The sequence below is a fragment of the Bubalus bubalis genome, chromosome 6, assembly GCF_019923935.1.
Source record: "Bubalus bubalis isolate 160015118507 breed Murrah chromosome 6, NDDB_SH_1, whole genome shotgun sequence".
NCBI lineage: Eukaryota > Metazoa > Chordata > Mammalia > Artiodactyla > Bovidae > Bubalus > Bubalus bubalis.
Window position 1 is genome coordinate 106,534,082 of NC_059162.1, and position 25,581 is coordinate 106,559,662.

A 25,581-nucleotide genomic window follows, 5' to 3' on the forward strand; every position below is an offset into this window, starting at 1 on the left:
TTTTAAAGCTACAGCAGCCAGAGACAGGCCCGGAGGGGCACAAGAGTTGCCCAAAATCCTGCAAAAGAAACTTAATGAAACCATCCACTTAGCAGCATTTTTTTTTAATGAAGTGCAGCAGCACAATCTAATCCCTTTGTGCACTGAAATGAACCACATTTCTTAAAAGAAAGACCACAAGGGGGTTGACAGAAAACTTGCTGCAGGCAGGAAAACCTGGACAGCTTACAGGAGCTGATGCAGAAGGGAACAAGTAGAACTCCTAAGCAGGTCCATTTCAGCATTTTACCTCTCTCTCTCTCTCTCTGCTGCATTCCCAAGCAGAGCTCTAATGGCACGGCAGGGGGGGGGGTGGGGGGGTGGGGTGGCGTGGCGGTGGATGGAGCGTTTTACAGCTTCATTAGTTTCCCTTCACTGAGTAGCTGCCATAAACAAGTATGCTGGACTCGGTCAAAAGGGCTGAAGTTTCCTCTCCTTCAGATGAAAAGAAACTAAAAGCCCAGTCACAAGGGCCCCAGCTGAACAAAATAGGAGAAAGTGCTGCCTATGTAGTTTCTGGGGAAATCTCCATGTCTGTGGCAAGCACAACCGCCACACAAAGCAAAATCCCAAAACTAGATGCTAAAGATCAAAGCATAGGCCTACCGAGGCCACGCATCCCTGCTTCCACTTAAGGGGCACCTCCAGCAGTTAGGCAAACGCGGTCCACCAGCCTCGGGGCCTGTCAAAACTTTCTCTGCAGACACCCAGGCTTTGGACAAGGCATTAACTTGCAGAACTGCTTAGCAAGAGAGCTTCCGGGGGTTGGAAATCCGAGCTCCCAAGACAAATCTTTAGGGGGTGGGGAGGACCGAGAGCAGTAGACCCCTGCCTCGATCAGGCTGGAAGTCCAGGGGCTGGGAGTGGGAGGCCGCCTCGCCACCAAACCTGCACGCTCACCGACCCCGCCCGATGCTCACCCGCTGCCCCCCACCCCGACCCCCAAGGAACCAAGGTGATTCACAACCTCCGCTGCCACGCGACTGACCGGAGGCCGAAGGAGACAAAAGGGGGCGAGGGACCCCGGCGGGCACGCGGAGGTCCGAGCCTCTCCAGGAACGGGTGGCTTCTCCCGCCTCGGCTCCTCCTCCTCCTCCTCCTCCCCGCACTCCCCGCCGCGTTTGGTCTCCGAAGCGGCGCCTGGCCTCGCCTCCTTCTAGCGGAGGCCAGATAACAGGGCACATAATGTAACTAGTGCTGTGAAGGCGCCGTCCCAGGTGGGAGAGGGCTCGGAGGCTCATCTCAAGTCTACAAACGAGCCGGCTTCGGCCCACGGCCGCTCCGGCCCGGCCCCAGCGCGGGTGGGCGCCACCCCGCCCGCCGCCCCACCTGCCGCGGGCCCCGGCTCCAGCCTGTCTCCGGCCGGGGCCGCCGCCGCCCGCCCGCCGCCGCACCTTTGTAGCGCTCCAGCACATCCTCGTACGCCTGCACGAACTCCTTCTCCTGGTTGCGGTTGGCCGGCTGCTGACCCGGCACGTAGCCGGCCATGGCCGCCCGCGCCGCGCTCTCCCGGGGCCCCGGCGGGCGCCGCTTCCAGGCCGGCGCGCTGAGGCGGCCGCCCCAGCCTCGACCCCTTTGTGTGGCCCGAGGGCGACGGTGGTGGCGGTGCTCCCGGCTCTCGGTTCTCCGCTCCGCGCCTGCCTCGTCCGGCCTGCCGCTCGCGCTCGGCTCCTCAGCCCGCTCGCGCTCCGCCGCCGGTCCCGCTGGCGTTTCCGCCTCCCCACCCCTCGGCTCCGCTCCTCCCTCAGCCCGCCCCGCCGCCGCCAGTGGCGGCGGCTCCTCCCGTCAGGAGCGCCAGGCCCGGCCCGCTCCCCGCCCCTCTCCCCGCCGCCTCCTCGGGCCCCGAGCGGCAGCCCCCCCCGACCCCCTCCACCCCCACCCCGGGGTCTGTGGACCCCCGCGCGGCCGGGACGCGGAGGGGGCCGGAGTTGGGGGCGGGAGGCCGGCCCCCGCGGGGGCGTTCCGCCCGAGCCCCGCCGGGTGGGAGGCTCCCGGCGCGTCGGGATGAAAGGCCCGGCCGGCCGCCGCGGTGGGGAGAGCCCCGGGGCCCACTCCGCGGGGCGGGCGGGCTGCCCCACTCGGGGCGGACCCACACCCGAAGCCGGGACAAAGGAGGGAGCCCCCTGGCTGGAGAGAAGCCGAGCTGGGCCTGTGCCGCGGCTGGAGAAGGACCCAGAGACGCTGAAGGTTAGGGAGCGAGCCAAAGACCTAGATAGGTCGCAGGGCCAGACACGGTCAGGAGGAAGCCGGGGCAAGATCCAGACGGGCTGCCGGGCGAGGCCAAGGGAACACTCAGACCACAAAGAATCCCAGGAACAAAGGGTTTTCCAGAAACGGAAGAAACTGAATCCCAGCACCATGAAATAAACCAGGCCAAGAACGAGGAGCCAGAGCCTGAGAAATGACAACTGAGGGAATGAAAACAGGATTCTGACTGAACCGTGGGGTGAATAAGAGGAGAGAGGGGAGATAACACATCTACAGGGAAACGATGCAACAGGAATATTATTACACTGTGATAGCCATAGGAACAGAGGCTTAGATCAAAAGGGAGAAAGGTGGGGATCTGAGGCTGAACAAGGTCTGCTATGCAACAAAAGGATTCTGGAGCCTAACTGCTCACAGAAGAAAAAGGCAAGCCACTAACTCTCGGTCAGCAGGGAAAAGGGAAAGAATGAAGAAAGAGTGCTGGTGAATGTGGGTAGGAATATACTGGGGACCATTTTGAGGAGGGCATTCCCAACACCCTCTGATCCTCCATTCAGGCCCAGTATTCATGGACTGCACTGAGGCAAGAGCAGTGAGGAACCCAGGTAAATGCAGGTGAATTTTTGCCCACATCTACACCTATCTAGCCATTATCCTTCCCAGCCTCAGCAAGTCTGTTAATTTTGGGGGTTTAGGGGGAGGGCAGCGGGAAACAGGTGGAAATGTGGTTGTGAGTTAAAAATTAGGCTCACTGATCTCATAATAACAGCGCACCAGCAAGTCAAAAAAGAATTCATGTGACACTAAGCTGACAAATTTGGGACTTGGGCTTCCATTTCGGTTCCCATTCTCCAGATTCTTAAGAGAAGCTTCTCATCCCCGGGCAAGGCCTGCATCTCTGTACGCTATGAGTAGATGATGCTTTTTACTAATAGGTGCTCGCTGGTTGTTTGCACATTATACCATGATCAGAAATTGTGTGAGCAAGTCATTAATCATGTCTTTTTCCATCAAATTTTGCTGACCTGCCCAACTTCTAGGCATAGAGATCATACAGGGAAGGGCCTGAAAGAGGACAGACAGGGAGGCGCCTTGGACAAATGCTCATTTCCTTCCAGTTTAGTCCTCTGTGCTCAAAAAAAGCTAGTTCGCAGTTTGGCATCAACTGCTAATGAGCTCAGTTTAAGAAAAGGAAGAGAAGAAGCTTGAGGTTTATTCTTTTTAAAATAAATAAAAGGCTTTCAGTAGAAAATGCAGGATGCAGAAGTCGGTGATTGATGGCATAAGCACATTTTTCGTAAACAGCGGAGAATATAGAAATGCTAACTCCGAGGATCTTGACTGTATTCATGCTGAGTCATCTGCATTTCCTATATTATTTCATAGCAGAGGAGCTAGGAAAGCCCAGACACAAACATACAGACACACACACCTCCACCCTCGCCCCCAAACAGCATCTGCCTCCTCATTTTCAGCACAGTAAATTGGAAAGTTGCTCCATCCCTTCCTGGGGCTGCTACATGCACACTTAGCGAGCAGGTTCCTCAAGAATTGCCAAAGGTGAGGAAAGACAAGTGCAGGAAGGGAATGAGAATCTATTCTGGGAACCAGGCTTTGTTGGAGGCCTGAGGGGTGATCCGGGGGAGAGGGCAAGGGGTTGAGATGCCATTAAGAAGCATGGTAATTAAGGAAGAAAGTTCTGGTTTGGGTTGTGGCTAGAAGGGCTTCTTGACACGATTTGCATTTAAATGCTCCCAAGAGATTTTGAAGTAATGCATTCTTCTAATGAATGGAAAAGGGGAAGTCCACATGTTTGGCTGATGTTCCCGTTTTATACAGAGAAAATTTTACAAGGATAGAGGAACAAAGTGGCTGCTGGGGGGTTGGGGGGTGATGGGAAGAATGAAGCCTAGGAAGGGGAGGTTTTTGGTTTTTTCCAAGCAACCATCTAAATTTATAGCCAGACCACACAATTGGGACAGCTCTGAGGCTCTTGCCTTTTGGTCTATGATTTTCCTTTGCTCCAATAGTGAGACTGCTGTTGCATTTCCAAAGAGGCTGCCATGGGGAGGCTGAAGGAGACAAGGTGTACTCCGAAGGGCATCTAGTGGTGGGAAGGGGTAATGCAAGTAAAATAAAGCCCTATTTTCTCTGAGTGTCCTCCCCTTCTTAAAAGCCTCACCAGGTACCTCTCTCGCTAAGGCTCAACTTCTTTCACCACCTCCTATGGGCTCTCTTGCCTCAAGGCCTTCCCACGTGCTTTTCTCCCAGGCCAGAACCCGCCACTGCTCTCCTCTTTATCCTGGCTCACTCCTGCTCAGGCCTCTGCTGAAAATCCCACAGGGAAGCCAGCCTTCATCTCTCGGATTAGTAGGCCCTCCTGCCTCTCTACTCCCCTTAGGTAATAACCATCACACTGAAGTTACAGGTTCAGTGTCTTCCTTCCTTACTAAGTCACTAGCTCCCTGAGGGCTGTTGTTGGTGTGTCTTGTTCACCACGGGGTCCTTAGCATTTAGCAAATGACCTGGCCCCGAGGGCACTGATTAAATATTTGTTTTAACTTTTGATTAAATGCATGAATGACTGAACCAGATGATCCTAAAATACTCAGCTGCCTGTGGCTTCTGACTTCCTAGAAGGCAAGGATATTTAAGAAAGTATGCTTCTCTCACAGCTTCCCTTATCTCTGCCCGGCATTCAAAGTCCTCCATATTTTGACATCTACCTTCCTTTACAGTCTGATTTCCCTTATCCCTAACAATCAAACTCAGAACCTTCACCTGGAATGTCCTCCACCCCAATTCCATCTAATGATCCCCTGCGCATCTTGTAAAAGCTCACCTGAAAACGACCTGAGGTTATTTTTTAGTCAATTCAGATAGAAGAGGCTCTTCTCAAAATCCCAACCACAAACCAATTCTTTCCTCATTCCTGGGGCAACCACATATACTGTGCATATCTATCTACATCACTGCCTCCTAGCACCCTGGTTCACAAGTTCTTTGAGGCAGAAGAATTGATTTCACTTCCTTCATCACACGGCCGAACACAATGCTTTGCACTTAGTGGGTGCTCAGTAAATATTTGCTGAAGGCATGCGTGCCTTGCTGAAATCACACAGAGTGGGGGCTGTGAACTAGATCTGCGATTCAAGACCACTGAGTCCAATTCAGTGTCCACTCAGTGGCCGAGAGCTGAGGGCAGGTCGTGCAGAGAGGGGAAAGAGGGAAGTGCAAATCAATTCTCCTGCTGGTGCTCCTCCAGCCTTTGGAAAGCTTACTCCTAGCACTTCTTCAGTTTGGCTCATGATGCATTATTTTACATGTGTTAATTGCTGCTTTATAAATAAATTACTTGCTAGTAGGGAGGGTGTGTGTGTGTGTGTGTGTGTGTGTGTGTGTGTGTGTGTTTTCTCTGGTCCTCTTTGCAAAGGTACACTGTCTCTTGTGCCCTAACAGTAGCAGGAGCCAGCCAACCAGACAGACAGACACTAAAGGGGCTATCCATTGGTCAACTCTTGGAAGAAAATCTAGTTCTAGGCTTAGAAGACCTACCTCCAGGCCCAGCCCCACCATCCTTTTAGACATCAGCTTTAGCTAGTCCCAGCCAAAGCTCCTATTCAGCCCAGCCCCTGGAAACCCTTGCTAAACTTTGCCTAAAGTTCCCAAATCTGCTTCTGGGGTAGGAATTTGCCCACTATCATGCTGCCCTCTTCCTTTCAGAAAGTACAACACCACTAATTTATGAGGCCTGGATGGTGCCAGCCACCCAGAAAGACAAGATCCCAGCCACCCAGCAGCCCATCACCCTGTCACCATAGCAACCCTCAAAATGGTTACTCAGCCATCTGGGTTACCATAGCAACTGGCCAAGTCTCTCCACCTCAGCCTCTCCCTGGGCCTTCTCCTCTGGCTTATCAGAGCCAATGCCAAAGACTCTTCAATCCTTACTGGAGGAAATGAGCAGAAGCTGGACCCCTGATAGGCAGTTGTCTCAAAGGGGCGTGGAATAACTTGCCCACCCCGGGCTTCCTGAGGCTCCTTGGAGATAATGGGTGTTAAGACATTCCGTGAACCTTGAAGTGGCACACAGATGTTAGCTCTTATTAAACTACTGTTCCTTGTAATGGGGGAGGCAGTGGGTTACCCTAGGCAGAGCTAGTGCCATTCCCAGCTTGGTCCCTCACTGGCTGGGAGACCTTGAGCAAGTTACCCAACTCTCTGGGTTTGTTTCCTCTATTGCAGCACGTCTGCCTCCTCAAGTTATTTCAAGGATTAGGTCAAACAAAGCACAGAAGAACCTAAGCACAAAGCTTAGCACTTGAAACATATCAGTAGAAGCTGGAAAAGGTACTGGCCCCTCTCCGATCTCCCAGTCTCTGTGAATATGTTTTATTTTCTCTTTTTAAGGAATCTAGGCCGACATGAGCCCCATGTGCTCAACCACACCCAATCTCCCTTCCTGCTCTGGGTCAGGGGAGGGCCTCAACCGGCCGGGTGGGGAGCCTCTGAAGTTCCTACCAAACAGGGCCACAGGCAGTCTGGACCCCTTGGGGAATTGGAAGGCTCCCCAAATTAGGGGGTGTGGCTTGTACCTATAAAGCTCCCCTCCACTTGAAACATCTCCCCAGCTTATACTACCTCAGGTTTAGAGAGCAGGTGCTACTCCTGCGGAAGATCAGAGTCACATGGAACAATTCAGCAGTGACAGTGTAGACCTGGGGCTGAGTTACATAGATACGCACAAGAACAGAATTCCTCCCCTCTAGGGCTTCCCGGGTGGCTCAGTGGGTAAAGAACCTGCCTGCAATGCAGGAGACGCTAGAGATATAGGTTCAATTCCTGGGTTGGGAAGATCCCCTGGAGGAGGGCACGGCAATCCACTCCAGTATTCTTGCCTGGAGAATCCCATGGACAGAGGAGCCTGGCAGGCCACAGTCCATTAGGTAGCAAAGAGTCGGACAGGACTGAAGCGAAGGAACACAAGACGGCACGTGGTTTTAAAAGATTTCACTCCTTTAGCATCTCAACTTTAGTTTCTCAAGACCAAATCCTCAAAAATCTATTTTGGGGGTACTTTCCTCAAGTACATTGGCAGGGTGCTGATTCAAACCCAGGGTCTGCGGATTTGAAGTATTTTAGGCAAACCAGACAGACACCACCCTCAGAAATCAAGAGTTCACAGAACCAGGTGCACTCCAGCCTAGCTCTGTGCGTCTGGGGAGCAGGGCATGGACCTCAAGCCGGGAGGAACTGAGGATCAGACGAGCGACGCTGACACACCCCTGGGCCAGGAGTCAAAAATCCCTCCTCGCCCTTCTGTGAAATGGCTCCGTGGAACTTGGCCAGACTTCAGACAGAACTACTGAGCAACTTAAACTGATATACTTCCTACGGGGGGAAAGGCATAGTTAAGAAGTGTGGGAGGTGTTATCGTCTAGTCACGAAGTTGTGTCCAACTCTTTTGCCACCCCATGGACTGTAGCTCCTCTGTCCATGGGATTTCCCAGGCAAGAATACTGGAATGGGTTGCCATTTCCTACATCAGGGGATCTTCCTGACCCAGGGATCAAACCCATGTCTCCTGCATTGGCAGGCAGAGTCTTTACCACTGAGCCACCAGGGGAAACTGTGGGAGCTGAAAGTATGTGATTTCTGGAATGTACATCTATGTAACTAGGGAAGCAGAATTGGGGGATGTTATGAACTGAGATTGGCCATGAATTGATAATTCTTGAATCTGGGTGATGGGAGATTATTGTATTCTCACAGCTTTATAGTATATGTTTGAAGTGTTCTGCAGAAGGCAGGGGATTTGGACTTAGGCCAGCCTGAATGCCAGCAATGAGCATTTCCAAAGGGCACGTGCCCGTGTTATGTTTCAGGGATGCTGTGCAGGTTCAGTACTGCATCCCAGTTCCACTATCGGCCAACTGTATGAGCTCAAACAAGTTCCTCAACCTCCTCTTCTGTAAAAAGGGAGAATAGCAACAACTTTCCAAGGTTCCATAAGGATTAAACAATACATGTTCATGCCTGGCACACATTTCAAACTCAAAACACAGTTGCTTTTCCCACTACTGTTTACTAGGGGGTCCCAGCTGGCATCAGCTCTCAGGAGCTCCTGGATTGAGTCCAGAGTTCAACTCCCCAAACCACCCTGTGGATTCTTTCATCCTAACTCCCATCAGCTGTTCTCTCTTCACCTCCCTTCCATCCTTTCTACTGAGGCCAAAGAAAGGAGAGCAAGAACAGAACCAAGCAACAGGGACGTACCCTCTCTCTTCAGGTTGTCCTGACAAATTCCTATCTCTTGTCCAAGTCGCAGATCAAATGCCACCATTGCTCTAAGCTGGGAGGCAGGGCAGAAGTAGGAGGAAGCCCTTCCCTCTCAGAACAGCCTCACAATTCTGGGCAGCATGGTGCACAGTTCATGCTGCATCCTAGCTGCCTTCACAGGCTGGAGCTGGGTTCTAAAGCTCACTCTGAGTCTAGCACACAGCAGTCCTGGGTGAGGGTGTGTGCTTTCAGTCATGTCCAACGCCTTGTGACCCATTGGACTGTAGCCCACCAGGCTCCTCTGTCCATGGGATTCTCCGGGCAAGAATACTGGAGTGGGTTGCCGTGCCCTCCTCCAGGGATCTTCCCTACCTCAGAATTGAACCCATATCTCTTATGTCTCCTGCATTGGCAGGCAGGTTCTTCACCACTAGCCCCACCTAGGAAGCCCACACAGCAGCCCTAGGAATATGGTTAAATGAACAATGAATGAGCAAAGGGATGAATCAACAAATCATAAATTAGTGCACAAGTACACGAATGAATGATATTGATGAGAATAGCTAACATGTATCAAGTCTGACTGCACAGCAGGCATGGCCAAGTCCCTCACCTCCATTATCTCATTTAATCCCCCTGCAAGACCTGGCAGTGGCATTTTTGCGCCCTCATTTTAACTGTGAGAAAGTGAGGCTTGGTGAAGTTAGTAACTACTCAGGTCACCCACCTGATGAAGTGATGGACCCGGGACTCCAGCCAACTCCGAAAGCCATTCCCTGGAGTGAATGAATGGAAATTTAGGAAAAGAGAAAAGGAAGGAATGAGAAGGGAAGAGGATGCCTAGAGATACACCCAGTGAGGCTCCAGGCAGAATCCTCCCCTTGACCCAAAGGCAAAAGCCTGGTACCTTCTAGGGTAGGGGTGGGACATAGCTGAGGACAGATATGTCAGCCCATAATCACCCCTCAGGTTACAGGGCCTTCCAGACCATCTCTGCAGCAGCATCCTAAGTCTGGGCGGAGATTACAGCCAGGAGTACCAGCTCTGCTCCTGCAGGGAAGCCAAGGCACAGCCAGGAATCTGGCCAGCTTCTACCTGACAGGTGGCAACAGGCAGCCCCAGGGCCAAATCACCGCAGGTCCTAGCCACAGCAACCATCCAGGCTCCAGACAGCACGATGGTGATGATGGGTTCTTAACATTCACACCCAGGTGTGTTCACAGACCTTTCCCCAGGGGAAGGACCACTGGAATAAAAGACAAGTGCAGCCCCTGACCCTGCTGTACCGTCAGCCCCTCTGGAGGCATCAAAACCCCTGGGGCTGAGAAATGGCAGCCTTCCACAGCCCCCCAAGTTAACCGATCCTTCCTCCGCATTCCTAACCTCAGTTCTAGGCTGCTCTCAGAATAGAAAGGGCATGAGTCAGACTGCCACTCCAAACCTGCCTCTGTGTCACCTGGGAAGCCACTCAAAAAGCATGATGGGAATTCAGCAACATAAAGATGGCACCTCACAATGTGACAACCACCTTCCCTGACCAGCTGGGGGTCCCACAGGGACCCTGAGCCTCAGAGAAAGGACAGCTTGGCTGTCTTTTCTGCTGCTTGCACAGAATTCTGCCCACGTGGTCGCTTTCCATCCCTGCAGCTAATGTGACCCAGATTCACTTTCAAAGAGCTGGAGCCGAGCCGGTGGTGTGTAGCTACAATTCATTCTGCCCCACTTTCAGGGACTCTCCTGTTCATCTCTCCTGCTACTGAAACGGAGCTCCAGGACAGGGCCTGGGACTCTGAGGATACTGCCAGTAAGAAGCAGAGGAGCCGGAGAGGAGGAGGAGGCTCCTTGGGCTCGGGAGGAGGGATTCCCAGTGGAATTTTTAGGTATCCATCCCCCCCACCCCCGCATCCCATTCTTCCCATCATGGCTTGGCCAGAAATACAGACACACACACACGCGCACACACACTTCCATCTGCTCTTTGACAAAGCCCTGGAGTGAACAAAAAAAGGTACAAGACTAAGAGACCTGGGGCCTCTTCCTTGCTCACCTAGGAAACTGCTGGCCTCCTGGGGTCCCTCCCCACTGTCTCCTCTAGCTGTCCAGGGAGAAGCAAGGAATGACACGCCAGGTGCAGTATCAGACATGTTAACCCATGTTTGTCTGGCATGTTTTGACTCTCATCCAATGATCATTCAAATCAGATGTCATCACCTCCCTTGTACAGATACGGAAATTGAAGCCCAAAGAAATAAAATCATTCGCTCAGGTTTTCTGACTCCAGATTCACTTGTCTCCACAGTGCCCGGCACACAGCTGGGGCTAAACCCACTTTTTTAACCGAATGAATGAATGACCAAGCCAACAGGAACCATCTGAGAGCTTCCATCCTGGAGGAGAGACACACGGGCACAGAGAAGCAAGCTTCTTGCCCTGACCAGGCAAGCGCTCTCGAGGCTGTCTCCCCAGGGGTGAGCCCTTGAATCACTCCAGTAGCTGAGCTTAGGCTCAAAGGCAGGAGCAAACCCCAGCATCAAGTTGAATCTCGCAGCCCTCACAGAGCCATTAGCTTCCAGAGCCCACATTCTCAGAGTGAGATCTTGAGGCAAAACCAGGAAGGGTGAGATGGGCCTACTGACTACAGTGAGCTCTGGATCTGGTGAGGGAAACACACCTGGAAACAATGAGCTTTAACAGAAGGCCAGTTGAAACAAGGCTAGAGACACAATTGCTATCTGACTGGTGGAGAAATCAGGGAAGGCTTCTTGGGGGAGACCACCCAGGAACAGATGCTGGGGATGATGACTTCACGAGCACCTGCTGAAGGGCTCCCAGGAACAAATCCTACAGATGCTTTCTACTGGCTCATGGGAGGCCATGCCTCAGCCCTGAGTCCCTGTGCTCCCCCTTTTCACAATACATGTGTGCATGCTCAGTTGCTCATTCATGTCCGATTCTTCGCAACCCCATGGATGTAGCCCTCCAGGATCCTCTGACCATGGAATTTCCCAGGCAACAATACTGGAGTGGGTTTCTATTTCCTACTTCAGGGGATCTTCCCGATCCAGGGATGGAATCCCCATCTCTTGCGTTTTCTACATTGGCAGGCAATTCTCTTCCACTGCGCCACCTAGGAAGCCCTATTTCACAACACATACAGGAAAGTAATTATTTTTTCCCTTCTGGCCTCTGAACTAGTTCCATGAAGAAGTGATTCCATTTTCAGTCTCTTTAAGTATCAATGCCAAGAACAGGGAGAGTCCTGAATATACGACGTTACATGGTTGAATTCCTGATTGGTAGGTAGATGAGGAATCCCTCCTGCCCCCAGCCCAGCCCCTAGCCCAAACAGGGTCCCTTCTATCAGACACTTTACTGCCGTCTGCAGGAAACTTGCCACGATAAAATACAAATTTACAATGACAAAAGCTGAATGGCGCCCCCTAGAGTCGTGCGGTGTCCAGCCATGTGACTAGGGTCCTGCACTGGTTTTTTCTCCCCCAGGCTTCACAAGCCCCAAGGGATACAACCTTCACTCCTCTGCCCTCTTCTAGCCTGTGGGGTTGGGCTCCTTGCCCAAGTACCCTCCCCAGATCCCCACTTCCATGTGGCCCTGCCCACCCTTCACCAGTGAATAAGGGTATTTCTATTGCTGTTCAATAACAGAGAGCTAAAGGCTCCGAAGAGGCAAACTCCACTAGATCTTCGTCTCTGCTTTTTTCTATAGCTTTTTTCTATAGCTCAGGATTGTGAAGCCTCTCCCAGAGGTGACCAGAATGACTCTCTGGTGAGTCTGGAGGCCCAGTCAGCTATTTAGATTGTAGCCAGCAGAAAAATCCAGTTGGCCTGGTTGTCAGGATTGCCTAAGGGAGTGGAAACAGCAATGTACCTGGAGTTAGACGATCTGGGTCTACTGGTCCTGTGTGACTCCAGGCAAGTCCCTTAAATCCTCTGGACCTCAGACTCTAACACGGGTTCCACCTAACGTGCTGTTATCATGAAATCTCTATGATCAACAGAAACAAGGTTTTCTCGTTAACGACTAATGTTCCACTTTGGTGTGGCTGGGCTTAAGGAGTTGAGAATAGGTAGGTATTTCTCTCTAGCAAGGTAGAGAGAAAGAAAAAAAATGGAGGGAAAGGATGAGGACGGGGAGAATTGGTTATAGCATGTGTGGGGCCCCTAGAACCTGTTCTGATTTTGTAGACTTGAGATCAGCAGTTTTCTCAGCCCGACATGCCTCTCCATCTGACACGTGTCATCATCAGGGGTCCCCCATTCACCTCTCCAGCATGAGGGAGGCCCTGAGACCCGCGCAGCGCACCGAGTAGGCCAGGCACCAGGAAAGTCTGTATATTTGGTGAGACTGACTCTGACACCCCTACTTCGCTTCAGAACCCAGGCCCACAGGGAGGAGAAAATTACACAGGCCTCAGCTGGCTTCCAGGATAAGATTGACTTCATTTCCTCCCTGAATGTAAGTTCTAACTTCAGAGAGCTTCAGAGCACACAGGGTCTCCCAAACGTGCCCTTCCCACCCTTGCAGGAAGCAACTGCCGGAGAAGGAAGGCTGCCTTCTTAATTACTCTAGTAGAACCCCCACCAGGCTCTGAAATCACAGGAAGATTTCAGCCGGGGCCCTGAAGTAGCAGTCCCGCCTCTCCTCCGCTGCCTCTCCTCTCTCCTGCTAACGAAACACGCCCAACTGCAGCACACAAGTTATTTTTAACCACGGCACAGTCTCCCCATTTTCAGCCTCACTGGCCCAGCCCCCTCCCCAAGACAGTCACGTGGCAATGTCAGGATGTAAAGAAGATCAGTCCCGGTGCCTGAAACAGCACAGGGCCTGCCTGTCCCATGGTTCAGTGGACCCAGCAGCACCCTCAGGGATTGAGCCCCCTTGAGTCCATTTCTGTTCTAGACTCAGAATGCTAAACAGCAGGCAAATCATCCCTTGGGGCTCTTCAAAGAAGCCTGGGAGAGGAATTCATCACAAAGGAATCTATAAGTACAGGGGATTGGTTCCAGAACGCCAGGAGGTACCAAAATCCACAGATGCCCAAGTCCCTTATAGATCAGTTGATATGATACAGTTGACTCTCCATATCCGCGGGCTCCACATCTGTGCACATGGGCGATAGAGCATGGGGCTAGAGGGTGTGAGGAAGGGAGAAAAAGGCCTCTGCCCTGCTGCCTTCAGAAGAATGAGGGGTTTGAGTGTTTAGAGGCCCCTCGATGAGGGCCCTTCAAGGCTAGAAACAAATAAACCCCTCCTGCATCACAGGGACAGCTCTGAAACTTCACTGACTGATGCCATTGTCCCAGAGGTCTTGAGAAGGACCAAGGAGTCCTTCCTCCAAGGGCTTCCTACTGCCCACAGTCAAAGTCATTCAGTCGTGTCTGACTCTCTGCAACCCCATGGGCTGTACAATCCATGGAATTCTCCAGGCCAGAATACTGGAGTGGGTAGCCTTTCCCTTCTCCAGGAGATCTTCCCAACCCAGGGGTCAAACCCAGGTCTCCCGCACTGCAGGTGGATTCTTTACCAGCTGAGCCACAAAGGAAGTCCACAAAAGGGGTTCAAACTCCCCAGCTTGTCTTCCAGGTCTCCTCCCTTGAGGCTCAACCCCTCTCAAATCTCTTCCTGATTACTTGAGCCCACATAGCCCTCTCCCTGTCGAGCTCTCCATTATAACCCACTGCCTGTTCCTGGATCACAATCTGTCACCTATTATCCTCTCAACACTCCTTGCCTTCATTCATTCATTCAATACTGGTTGATCTCCAATATGCACAAGGCCCTGTGCAAGGAGCTGGGGGTAAAACCATCAAGAAAAAAAAAATTAATGAGACAAGGTCTGGAATTGTTCACAGTCCTAAGGGAGTGACGGGCACCCCATGGGATAACTGCTCTACTGTACCAGGGAACACAGAGGAGAGAAAAGCATGAATACAAGAGCAGAGGAGGGGGCTCTGGATACCTCTGGGGCAACAGGGACAGAGGAGGTGGCACTTATGAGAGGAGGGGGGCTTCCACCACTTCGCAGAGAAGAAAGTTCAGGCGTGGAGGTCTGATCTGTGGGGGTTGAGGAATAACTCCATGTGGCAGGGTGCCTGGGAGTAGGGGTAATTTTGATGGGTGTCTGATATAGCCTTTATCCCACAGGGATGAAGAGCCAAAGAAGGTTAGTAAGCAGCTGAGGAACAGAATCAGGTTTGATTTTTGAACAAAATACTCTGCCAGTCATGTGGAGGAAATGGGGCAGGACTGGAAGGAGGAGAACTATCAGATGGTGTTTGGTGGTACAGGTAGAGATGATAAAGTAGAGGCGGGCAGGGTGCATTGTTTGAGGGACGCAAAAGAAGGAGCAGGACAGGCCTTGGTGATGGATTGAAAGTGGGTGATGTCACTGAATTCGCTGCAGGCACTGCTTTGTCTGTCTTTCTATCTGCACTCTGGCACCAACGCCTCCTGAGAGGCTGAGCACAACCCACGGAGGCAGCTCCGGATCCAGCCTTTGGTGGAAGCAGCAGAGAGAGCGCTTCCCCTTTACTGAGCCAAGAACCGTGCTAAGAGCTTTATATACATTTTCTCCTCTAATCCTCACAAGAGCCCTGCACAGGAAGCATCCTCAAGAGGACAAAAGTGAGGCTCTGGCAGGGGAGAGAGACTTGCCCAGAATCACACAGCTGGTTGGAGGTGGGGCCACAGTCCAGCACCTCCCCTCTCTGACTCCAACATCTGGGCTGGTGACCACTGCCCTGGCAACAGTTCTGCTGCTCAGCAAAGGGGCAGTAGCCCCAGCTTTCACTCTGCAGAAAGGGTAAACAGGAACCACATTTTTAGAAGGCAATGTGAGTGAAACTGCCTTCTCCAAGGACTTTATTTCAAGAAAATAACTCAATGAAGTTAAATGTTTTGATTTATAAAGATGTTCACTGCAGCATTGTCTATTGAAAGTGAAAGTGAAGTCACTTAGTCGTATCCGACTCTTAGCGACCCTATGGACTGCAGCCTACCAGGCTCCTCTGTCCATGGGATTTTCCAGGCAAGAGTACTGGAGTGGGGTGCCATTGCCTTCTCCAATTGTCTATTGTGGCCCCCCAAAAAAGAAAAATGAGTAGGATTTTAAAAATCGTGAAATATTACACAGCCTTTAAAAATGGTAACTATAAAGCCTGAGATGTCATATGGAAAATCTTTTTGATGTAGGAGTGAGTAGAAAAAAATCAGATTCACTATGGTACATGAGCCATGAAGGCAACTACATGGAAAATACAACTGCATGGGGACCAAGGCAGGGAAGAAGATGAAAAAGGAAAACGGGTCTCATGTTAGCACACTGGGATTAGGAGTGGCGGACTTTCTTTCAAATTTTTCTTTAATGTCTTTTCACCATCTTCCCAGTAGTAATAACTCCAAATTGGACTCCAGCTGGCTTGTCGGAGAGCCCAGGGGAGGGCCCCTCCACCACGCCACCCCCAGCCAGGACACCCACAGCACCCAGCTCAGTCCAGGCCTCTCTTACCGGCGACTCTGACCACAGCACGCTCCGCAGGGTCCAGCACCGAGTCCTGGCTTTTCCGCTTTTTCTGCTCATGCAGTGGCAGGTTCCAGGGTAAGGTATCCCCTGGGGGACAGGGAGACAGGCTCCCTGACCGCTCACTCCTGTAAGACCGCTCACTTCGACATGACCGCTCGCTCCGGCATGACCGCTCACTGAGTGTTTCTTCATCTGAAGAAGACATGGCCCAGGCCGGGGCGGCAGCTGGAGGGCCTGCAGCCCCTGGAGAAGTGATCTGTAGGGGAGAGGAGTGCACATGAACAGACGGAAGGGGTTGCAAAATGAATGCTGGGACTCGGGAGGCAGAGGTTCTAACCCTGGTTCTGCCACTGACTTGGTCTCTTTACCTCTCTGAACCTCAATTTCCTTATCTGGAAAATGGGGATAAGTATCACGGCAAAACTAATTCATGGGGCTTGGGAGAAATCACATGAGGTAATGTATGTGAAGGTGTCCATAAATATTAAAACACTGTAAAAGGTAGCTCCTACTGGGGACATCCATAGTGGTCCAATGGTTGATTCTGCACTTCCTTGGCAGGGGGCACAGGTTCAGTCCCTGGTGGGAACTAAGGTCCTGCACGGTGTGGCCAAACAAACAAAAGTTAGCTCCTATTACTAGTAAGCACTATTTCTGTTACCTGGTACTTGCGAAGGATTAAGGTTACAGGTTTCATGGATAGAAATATCTGGATTCAAGTTATTTGTTGTTGTTCAGTCGCTAAGTCATGTCTCACTCTTTGTGACCCCGTGGACTGCAACACGCCAGGTCTCCCTGTTCCCTACTGTCTCCCGGAGTCTGCCCAAGTTCATGTCTGTTGAATCACTGAGGCCATCCAACCATCTCATCCTCTGCCACCCTCTTCTTCAGCCTTCAGTCTTTCCCAGCAAGTTCTACCACATCATTTACTAGCTGTTTGACCCTGAGGAAGTCACTTAACATCTTTGAGCCTCGGAATCCTCATCTATAAAAGGGGGATGTAAGAGCAACTACCTCACAAGGTTGTTTGCATGGACTAAATGAGATCTTGCAGGTAAAGTGCTTAGCAGAGTCCAGTATCCAATAAGCACTTCACAAACATCATCTATTAGTAGATCATCTAAAGTAGAACATTCCTGTTCTACTTACCTCCCGGGAATGTTGTAAAGATAAAACGGGGCAACAGATGGGAAGTATTTTCAAAAAGCTAAAGCCTGATCTCAATGTTAGGCATGATACAAAGCATGGGTTAGAAAAGGCAGAAATTCTTGATTTCTCCTGTACTGCCTCTGGCAAATATATTTTTTAAAAGTTTAAAAAGTACTAAACTTGAAGTAAGACCGACCTAGGTGTAGTTTCTGGTTTGGCCACTTAAAATCGGTGTGATCCGAGGCAAGTCATTTCACTTCTCTGAAACTCAGCTTCCCCATCTGCAAAATGGAGGTAATATTTCAGCTTCTAAGTTGCTGTCTTAAGAACACAGCAAGTGTAAAAAAAACTGGCTGGTGCCATACATGGCACCCAAGGTATAGGATAAAATGTTCCTTTGCCTATTCTATTCCAAGGGGTTATTGTAGAAATAATTGGCACAGCATGGAGGTGGGGGAGGTGGTACAGAAAGTCCATTTTTCTGGTCAGTTTAGCTACAGGAGGGATCTGAGTGGAAACACACTCTGAGGCCAGCTGGGCTCCACCAGCCAGACTGGGCAGGCTTCCCTCAGCCAGGTCAAGTTCACTTCCCAGAACCATCTGCTGTACATGGCCCACCACCCCAAGGACCTCATCAGAGCCCCTGTGGTACATGCCTTCAACCCCAAATCCAGTCCAAGCAAACAGCTCTCACTGGGGCTCCAGGGTCCAGGGAGGGCAGGAAACCATCGCTTTTCCCTTATGGAGAATACCAGCACAGAAGGCTGTGCTGAGACAGGGAGGTGGCCCAAATGTCTGGACACCATGGGTCTCTGGGCACAGCTCCTCCTGGATTCTGGGAATCTCAGCCTGGAGGCAGCAAGAGGCAGAAACACCTCCTGGGTCACTGGCAGATGCCCATCATAGGCACAGAGTGAGGAGAGATAACAAAAGAAACATCAAATGGTGCAGGAGGCTTCTAGGCAGCCTCCGGCAGGCAGAAGAGCCCTGCCAGGGCACCTCCTGTGCCAGCAGCATTTGGGCCTTCTTCCCCTGGAAGATCAAGAAGGAATCCAGCCCCCGAAAGTCAGAAAGGAAAGGACCTGGGTCCTGGCACAGCCCTGCCTTTTATTCTAGCATGTAAGCCCCATTACCTTCTGGTGTCCGCCTCCCATTTCCGTTAGCCAAGTCAGGTGCATAAGTGACCGCCCCCACCTCGGGGAAATTCGGGTCGTCCTTCCATCTCCATACTCAGCCCCGGGCAGGAAAACGCCCCTCCTCTCAGACCACCTGCTTCCTCCCCGAGACGCCCATTTTACTACAAAGGCCCACTCAGCCAAGGCCTTCAGCCTGAGAACCGGTCTCTCCAGCTCTACCCGGGTCAGTCTCCAGACCCTCACAAACACCTGTTTGACCTCGCGGCCGTCGCCCCACCCCTAGGTCACCTGAGCCGCTCCATCAATTCCCCATTCCCGGGAGCGCGCGCCCACGCCCCCAACCCACTCCAAAGGTCGCAGGCCAGGTCGGCGACTGGCACCTCACGGGCAGCTCTCGGGTAGCTGGCCTTCCCCCTTCACCCCTTCCCCACGGCGGGGGAGGGAGCGCCGAGGGCCAGAGGCGACTGGGGTGGGTCCGCGTGCCCGCCGCGCGCGGCTGACAAAGAGCGGGGCCGCGCCATGCGGACGCGCGACCGGGGACCGATCAGGCGCCCCGGCCAGCGGCCGAGACCCGGAGCCCGGCAGCCACCTTCCCCGCAGGCCTCTCGCCCAGCCCAGGAGGGCTCGGTGTCCCATTTTTCCGAAGAACACGCCTCCCTTTGGCCCGGGCAGTGTCCGCCGAGGGAAATCCCGGCGCGCGCTCGGCGATGCCCGCCGCCCGCCGCCTGGGCTGCAGGTGCGAGGTCCGGCCGGCCGCGATGCCCGCGCCTGTCAACCAGCCTTCCCGCTACCGCCCGTTACCCCGGATCAGGCGCGGCCGCCCCGCGCGAGCAGGCACCGCACCCCGGCCGCCGCGGCGCACCCCGAGCTGACGGGCGGGGAGCCCGCCGCCAGCCCCGCGCCCCGCGCCTTACCCTGGGAACCCGTGCGGCAGAGGACCGGCGGCAGCGGAGGCGGCAGCGAAGACGGCGGTGGCCGGGCGCGCCCCGGGCAGGAGCGCAGCGGAGGGGAGCGCCGCCGAGCCGAGGGGAGCGGCTCCCACAATGGCCGAGCTCGCGGCGCCGAGCCCCCCGCCCCCCGCGCCCTAGCGGCGGCGGCTGAAGCGGAGCCGGCGCAGCCGCCCAACTCGCTCCCCCACCCCCGGCGCCGGCGCCGCCCCCCGCCCCCCGATGCGCGCTCCCCGCCCTGCACCCCACCCGAGGCCGTTTCCGCGCGCCCCGCACGCCCTCCGCACTGACCCCACGTCCTGTCGCTGCCCCCGGGTCCTCTCTCTGGGTCCTTCCCCCGGTGACTCCTCCCCTGCGGCCGCTCGCATCCCCGGGGCCAACTCACACCCCCACATTCCCCGCCCTCGGCTCCGGCGCCCTCTGTGTCCCGGCCCCGCGGCCGCTCGCTGACCCGGGCCTGGCTCACGCGGCCCTCCCCCTTGGAGCTCCTCATCCCTGGTCCCGGGGGCGCTCTCCCAAGCTGCGGGGCTCTCAGCCCTGGTCCCGGGTCGGGAACCAGCCCGCTCCCCTGCCTGCTCCCATTTTTTGCCTGCATCCCGTAAACCCATCCATGTTCCATCTCTGCTCCTAGGGCTTCTGCTCCCCCTTCCGAGAGCGCCCTGCCGGTCCACTTACCCGCCGGGCTTCGGGAACTGAATGTAGGAGGGACCAGAAGGAGGCCCCGTCTTCCCCTCAGGGTGAAAGGCAGAGTGGAACCAGGCCCCAGGAAAAAAACTCAGACTGGTTTAGACAGCAGCAGCCGCCCCATTCAGAGCCTTGGAAGAGGCGTCATCCACGGAGAAAACATGTTTGGAGCTCTTTCTGTATGCTCTGCCTAATAATACGGTAAATAAGTGCCTTCAATGCTCTCCTAGTACAGATCCATGAATATGTCCAGAGAAAGAAGGGTATTTGCTTAAAGTCACTTCACTAGTAGGCTGCACAGCAACAGTTACCATTTGGGCGAACCTCCTGGGAACAGCGCAAGGTGCCTCACCTGGGTCTCACCACAGGTAATCCACACCATGCTGTTCATTCATTCATTCAACAACTACGTACCCCAGACACTGTGGCGAGTGCTAAGGATACAGTGATGTGTATGGTCCCTGTCCATTGGCTCCACTGGGTTAGCAGTAAAGATGGACAATTAGCTATAAATCATGGCATCCCATGAGGCAGTGTCAAGATCAATACTTCAATTTCTGGAGGTGGAAACAGATTAGATGATTTATTCAGTCATCTGGGAAGATTGTAGTCAATCCAAGACTGGAATCCAGTGTCTTCACACCCCACCTCCTGCAGTTATTTTTCACCATGACTGTTGGGGAAATGTGGGTTGGATCAACTTACAGAGGATCTTGACCTTCAAACTGAGGAATTTGGTCTAAATTAGGTGGCTATGAGCTGCCCAGGAAGGTGGAAAGCAGAACAATGAAAGAAACCAAAGATGGATTCAAGGTAGGTGTGGGTGGTGAGAAATGGAGTATTTCCTGCCATATCAACAAACAAGGGTGTCACACTCATCATCAATTCTAGCCCTCCAGGGCAACCAGGGAGGAGAGCAAAACCTTTGATGGGCAGTCATCAGGCTGCAGCTACTCCTTAGGGTGAGCACTGAGGAAAAATACAGAATTTCTGGCCCCAGATAGCTAAGATGCGTATGAAAGAAATTATTTCAGTCAGCCCAGACTCTTGCATCTTCCCATACATAGAAAAGCACTAAATTTCTTAACTTGAGATATCTGGTTTTCTTTCATTCATGAAAGTACTCTTGATGTTCTCTCAGGGTTACTTGAGATGCTATCTCCCGGCTTGAAGTCCTAAAAATTCCCACCAAATAAAATATAACTCTCAACTGTTAGGTTGTGACTACTTTTTAAGTCGAAAATGGTTATGCTGGGAGACTACTGCAATGGTCCCAGCAAGAAGTAATGAAGCTCTGATCCTGAAAAGGGACAGTGGGGATGGGAAGGGATGTTTTCCACTCACTGAAACCTTTTAGGTTCTTGTTTTCAGTCCCCCATTAAGAAGGGAAAGGAACTGTCATTTGCTTAAGTTTATTAAGGACTAGACAATGCTCTGGGTATTCTGTGTATTTTATCTCATTAACTCCTCCCCATAACCTTGTACAGTAGGTATCTTTATTATCCTTATTTTACAAATAAGGAAACAGAGACTTTCAGAGCTTGTGTTACTTACTAAAGCCCACAAGGCAAACTAGTGCTGAGGCTTGGGTTAGGGCCAGGCCTACCCCCAAACCTCATGCTCTAACCACAAGTCTCCACTGTCTGCTGCTTTTGTCATTTAGTCACTCAGCATGTCCAACTCATTTGTGATCCCATGGACTGTAGTCTACCAGGTTCCTCTGTCCATGGGATTTCCCAGGCAAGAATACTGGAGCAATTTGTCATTTCCTTCTCCCTTTCACTGTCTGAAGCCAAGGCAAAGAACCCAAGTCCTTTGATTCAGTCAAGTGTTCTTTTCCTTGAGCTACATATAACGCTTAGACTTGCAGAGAAAGGTCAGGAGTCCATAGTTGTAAACTAAGCAGTTCCTGGACTAATGGTGCCGGTCCCCGTGTAGGATGTCTCTCCACAGAAGCCTGTAGAGGCCTCAGACTGGGAGAATTCTCCAGCCGGATTCTGAAGTTCCTTTATGCCTGAGACACAAAGCTGGAGAGGTGATAAAGGAATCGTTCTCAGCTTAGAAATGAATGCAATAGTCCTTCCCCTGTGAGAGCAGAACAGGGGTGCCAAGGGGGAAGACCAGTTGAACGCATAACCAGAGTGTGGGGAGTCTGGGGATGAAGCTGAGTCTCCTCAGGGGCAGGATCTGTGGGCAGGGGCCTTGCGAGGCAGGGCCAGCTGAGGGGAACCCTTGGGGGAGGGCTGTCAGGTCCCTAGGATGCCTGCAGTCCCTGCCTGTCTAACTAGAGAACATGGCCAGGTTTTGCTCCTCTCCAGTCTCAGTGTCCTTTCCAAACCTGACCACCAGTCTTGTCCTGACTTATGCATGTCGTGGGCTATGAGAAGGTGGAGCTTCCAGAAGCTTCTGGACTTAGGACATTCGGTTGTGTCTCCCTGAGGCTCTAGTTCCAGCAGTGCTACCCTGCCTGGGGTTGAGCTGCTGGTGCCATGTGTCAAGCTCTTTGCAGCTGGCACCTGGCCAGTAACCTTGGGCTACTGGGCTTCGATTCATTTTAGCAATTTTTTATTGAGGAATACTATGTGCTGGAGACAGTTTTGAGTACTGTTGGGAACACAGATGTGAATCCGATCAGGTCTTTGTCCTTGAGGAGTCACAGGATGATAGAGGGGACGAGCACTTAAAAATGATTCCCTTCTGGACTTCTCCAGTGGTCCAGTGGTTGAGACTACACACTTCCACTGCTGGGGACTCAGGTTTGATCTCTGACTGGGGAAGTTCCACATACTGAGCAGTGTAGCCAAAAAAAAAAAAAAAAATTATTCCCTTCTATCAATAAAATTTCCTCTGAGTCTGATAAGTATTCTCCTTTACTGTCCCTTATTTCACTAACTAAAGGTCTCTGCTAATTCCCTCCAAAAATTAGTGGCCTTGAAACTAGGGGACCTCACACCCCATATACTTGAGCAGGGTTCTTTCCTTGGAGGGGTGACGAAACAACTTTTTATCCTGTTTGGAGTCCTGAACTAGGTTCCCAGATTACTACTTGGGCCACCCGATTTCCAGACACATCAGAAAAATGACATGTACATAACCTATCCATTCATCAAACCCTCATTAAGCATCGACTCAGCGTCAAGCACTAAGATTTGTGCTGATTCATTTTTAAAGTGAACCAGACAAGCATGGCCCCTGTCCTTGTGTTGCTCACAGTCTAGGTGGGAGATAGACAAGCAAAAGGGCAGTTATACCTCCTCTGATTCATGCTGCGATGGGGAAAGTACAGGATATACCCTGGAAGGGAAAACAGAGAAGGAACACTTTCTAGAAGCTCAAGGCCAGGTATTCTTACCAAGCATTTCATCTTTATTCTTCTAGGTCTTCATGCTAATGGAAATTTTCACTGGAAAGTTTCAGGGAAAAGCTTGCTCTTCAACACTGACTTTTCCTTTCACTGTTGTCCTCTCTCCCCACCTGCTCCTCTGGACTCTCTGGAATCAGACAGATGTCTGACTGAAGGTGAAGATGAAAACATAAGCATGTGTAGAGGCTGGAGCCCTGAAAAGTCAAGTATCCAAACAGAGGAAATAGCCCAGAATCCCCAAACTGGGAGGGACCTTACAGATTTCTAAGCTCTGCCTAGAATGTCTCTTCTCTGATCTTTCTCTGATTCCCCCAGCCATACACGGATGACTTCCAGATGCATGTACTATCTGCAGCTTAGTTCTCATCTCTTTCTTCCTAGCTCCAGACTCACATCCAGTTGCTACCATGACATCCCCACCCCTATCTGAGGCACCTCAAACTCAAAATGCCCCATGTGGAACTTTGATATCTGCCCTGACCACCCACAAAACTGTTCCTCTCCCATCTTGGCCATCTCAGAAAACAGCTCCACTACCTACCCATTTATTCAAGTCAAAGATCTAGTAGTTACTCTTGATTTTTATTTCTCTTATCCCTCTTATCCCCATCAGAAAGATCTGACAAGCTACCTCCAGTAATATATTCTGAATTTATTCATTTCTTCTGCTTTTCTCTTACTATTAATGGCTTAATCCATCGCTAACCTGGACAACTGGGCTTGCCTTCCAAATCACCTCCGTTTCCACTCGTACTCCCATGCCCATTTCAATCCAAGAAGCAGCCAAAGTGAATCTTTTTAAACATAAATCATGTCATGCACAGTTCCAATTTGCACTTAGAATAAAATGGTCCATAACACTTTATACAATCTAGTCCTTGCTTAGACCTAATCTCTAGATTCCTTGGTCACTGAACTCCAACAAATCAGACCATCTTTCTCTTCTTTTAATAAATGAATCTCGTTCTCATCTTGGGGCTTTGCAGAACTGTTCTGGTTGCCTACAACTACCCCCTGCCTAAATTCTTTGCATAACTGGAGTCTCTTTCATCATCCAAGACTCAGTTTACAAATCCCCTTCACAAAGAGGCCTTTTTCGACCACCTGTCTAATGTAGCCCTCTCATTTAAACCTTATTTTATTTCCTTCATAACATTTGTCACTTTTCCACCATCTTGCTTGTGTGTTTACTTGTTGATTTTCTGTCTCCTTCTCCAGGATGCTTCATGAGTGGGGGGACCATGTCTGTGCTCTTCACTGCTGTATCCCTACAGTGCAGATCACATGGTAAGCTTTCAGCATATACTTGTCAAATGAACAAAAGAATAATCAAATGAATCAATGAAGTGAGGACAGCAGAGGAAGAGACTTACCATGAGAGAGATCAGTGTACAAAGACCTGAAGTTGAGAGGATAAGGTACACAGAAAATTAAAGAAGTCCAGAATAATTGACATGAAGAGTGCTAGCAGGTAAGTTGTCCAAAATGAAGCTGGGGAAGTGGTTGGGAGAGATCATGTGGAATGCTGTGCTTTGAAATTTGTTCATCTTATAGCTAAAAGTTTGTGCCCTTTTACCAACCTCTCCCTATTTCCCCTACCCTCTAGGCCCTGCAATCACTTTTCTACTCTTTCTTTCTATGAGTTTGACTTCTTTATCTTCTTTTTTAGATTCTACACATAGTGATGCTGTACAGTATTTGTCTTTGTCTGGTTTATTTCACTCAGTAAAATGCCCTCAGGGTCCATCCCTGTTGTCGTAAATGGCAGGATTCCTTATTTTTCATGGGTGAGTAATATTCCCACATATATATCATATATAGCAATAGACGAATGGATAAACATGATGTGATATCACACATTGTCTTTATGTATTCATCTATTGATGGACACTCAGATGGTTTCCATATTTTGGCTATTGTAAATAATGCTGCAACAAACACAGGAGTGAAGATATCTTTTATTTTCTATTTTCATTTCCTTTGGATGTATACCTAGAAGTGAGACTGCTGTATCATATGATAGTTCTATTTTTAATTTATTTGACTACAACAGGTCTTAGTTGTAGCATGCAGGATCTTTGATCTTCCTTGCAACATGCAGGATCTTTTTTTTTAGTTGTGGCCTGTGAAATCTAGTTCTCTGACTAGGGATCAAACTCAGGCCTCCTGCATTCGGAGTGTAGAGTTTTAACCACTAGGCTACCAGGGAAATCCCCCATTCTAACACTTTAAAC

The 25,581-nt window shown here is 51.3% G+C and overlaps 1 protein-coding gene across 7 annotated transcripts in view; it reads right to left on the minus strand.

Annotated features, from left to right (window-relative positions):
• The window catches only part of MACF1 (microtubule actin crosslinking factor 1), a 338,009-nt gene extending 321,722 nt beyond the window's left edge, over positions 1-16,287 (minus strand). For 6 of the 7 annotated variants that reach the window (XM_006077541.4, XM_044945229.2, XM_044945221.2 and 3 more), the window contains exon 1: positions 16,053-16,287. In XM_006077541.4, coding sequence (XP_006077603.4) covers positions 16,053-16,272 — 220 coding nt within the window. In that variant the 5' untranslated portion in view covers positions 16,273-16,287. Of the gene's footprint in view, positions 1-1,027; positions 1,390-16,052 lie in introns of those variants that run through there. The other variant, XM_044945230.2, reaches the window with a different exon arrangement.
• Between the last annotated feature and the right edge of the window lie 9,294 nt (positions 16,288-25,581).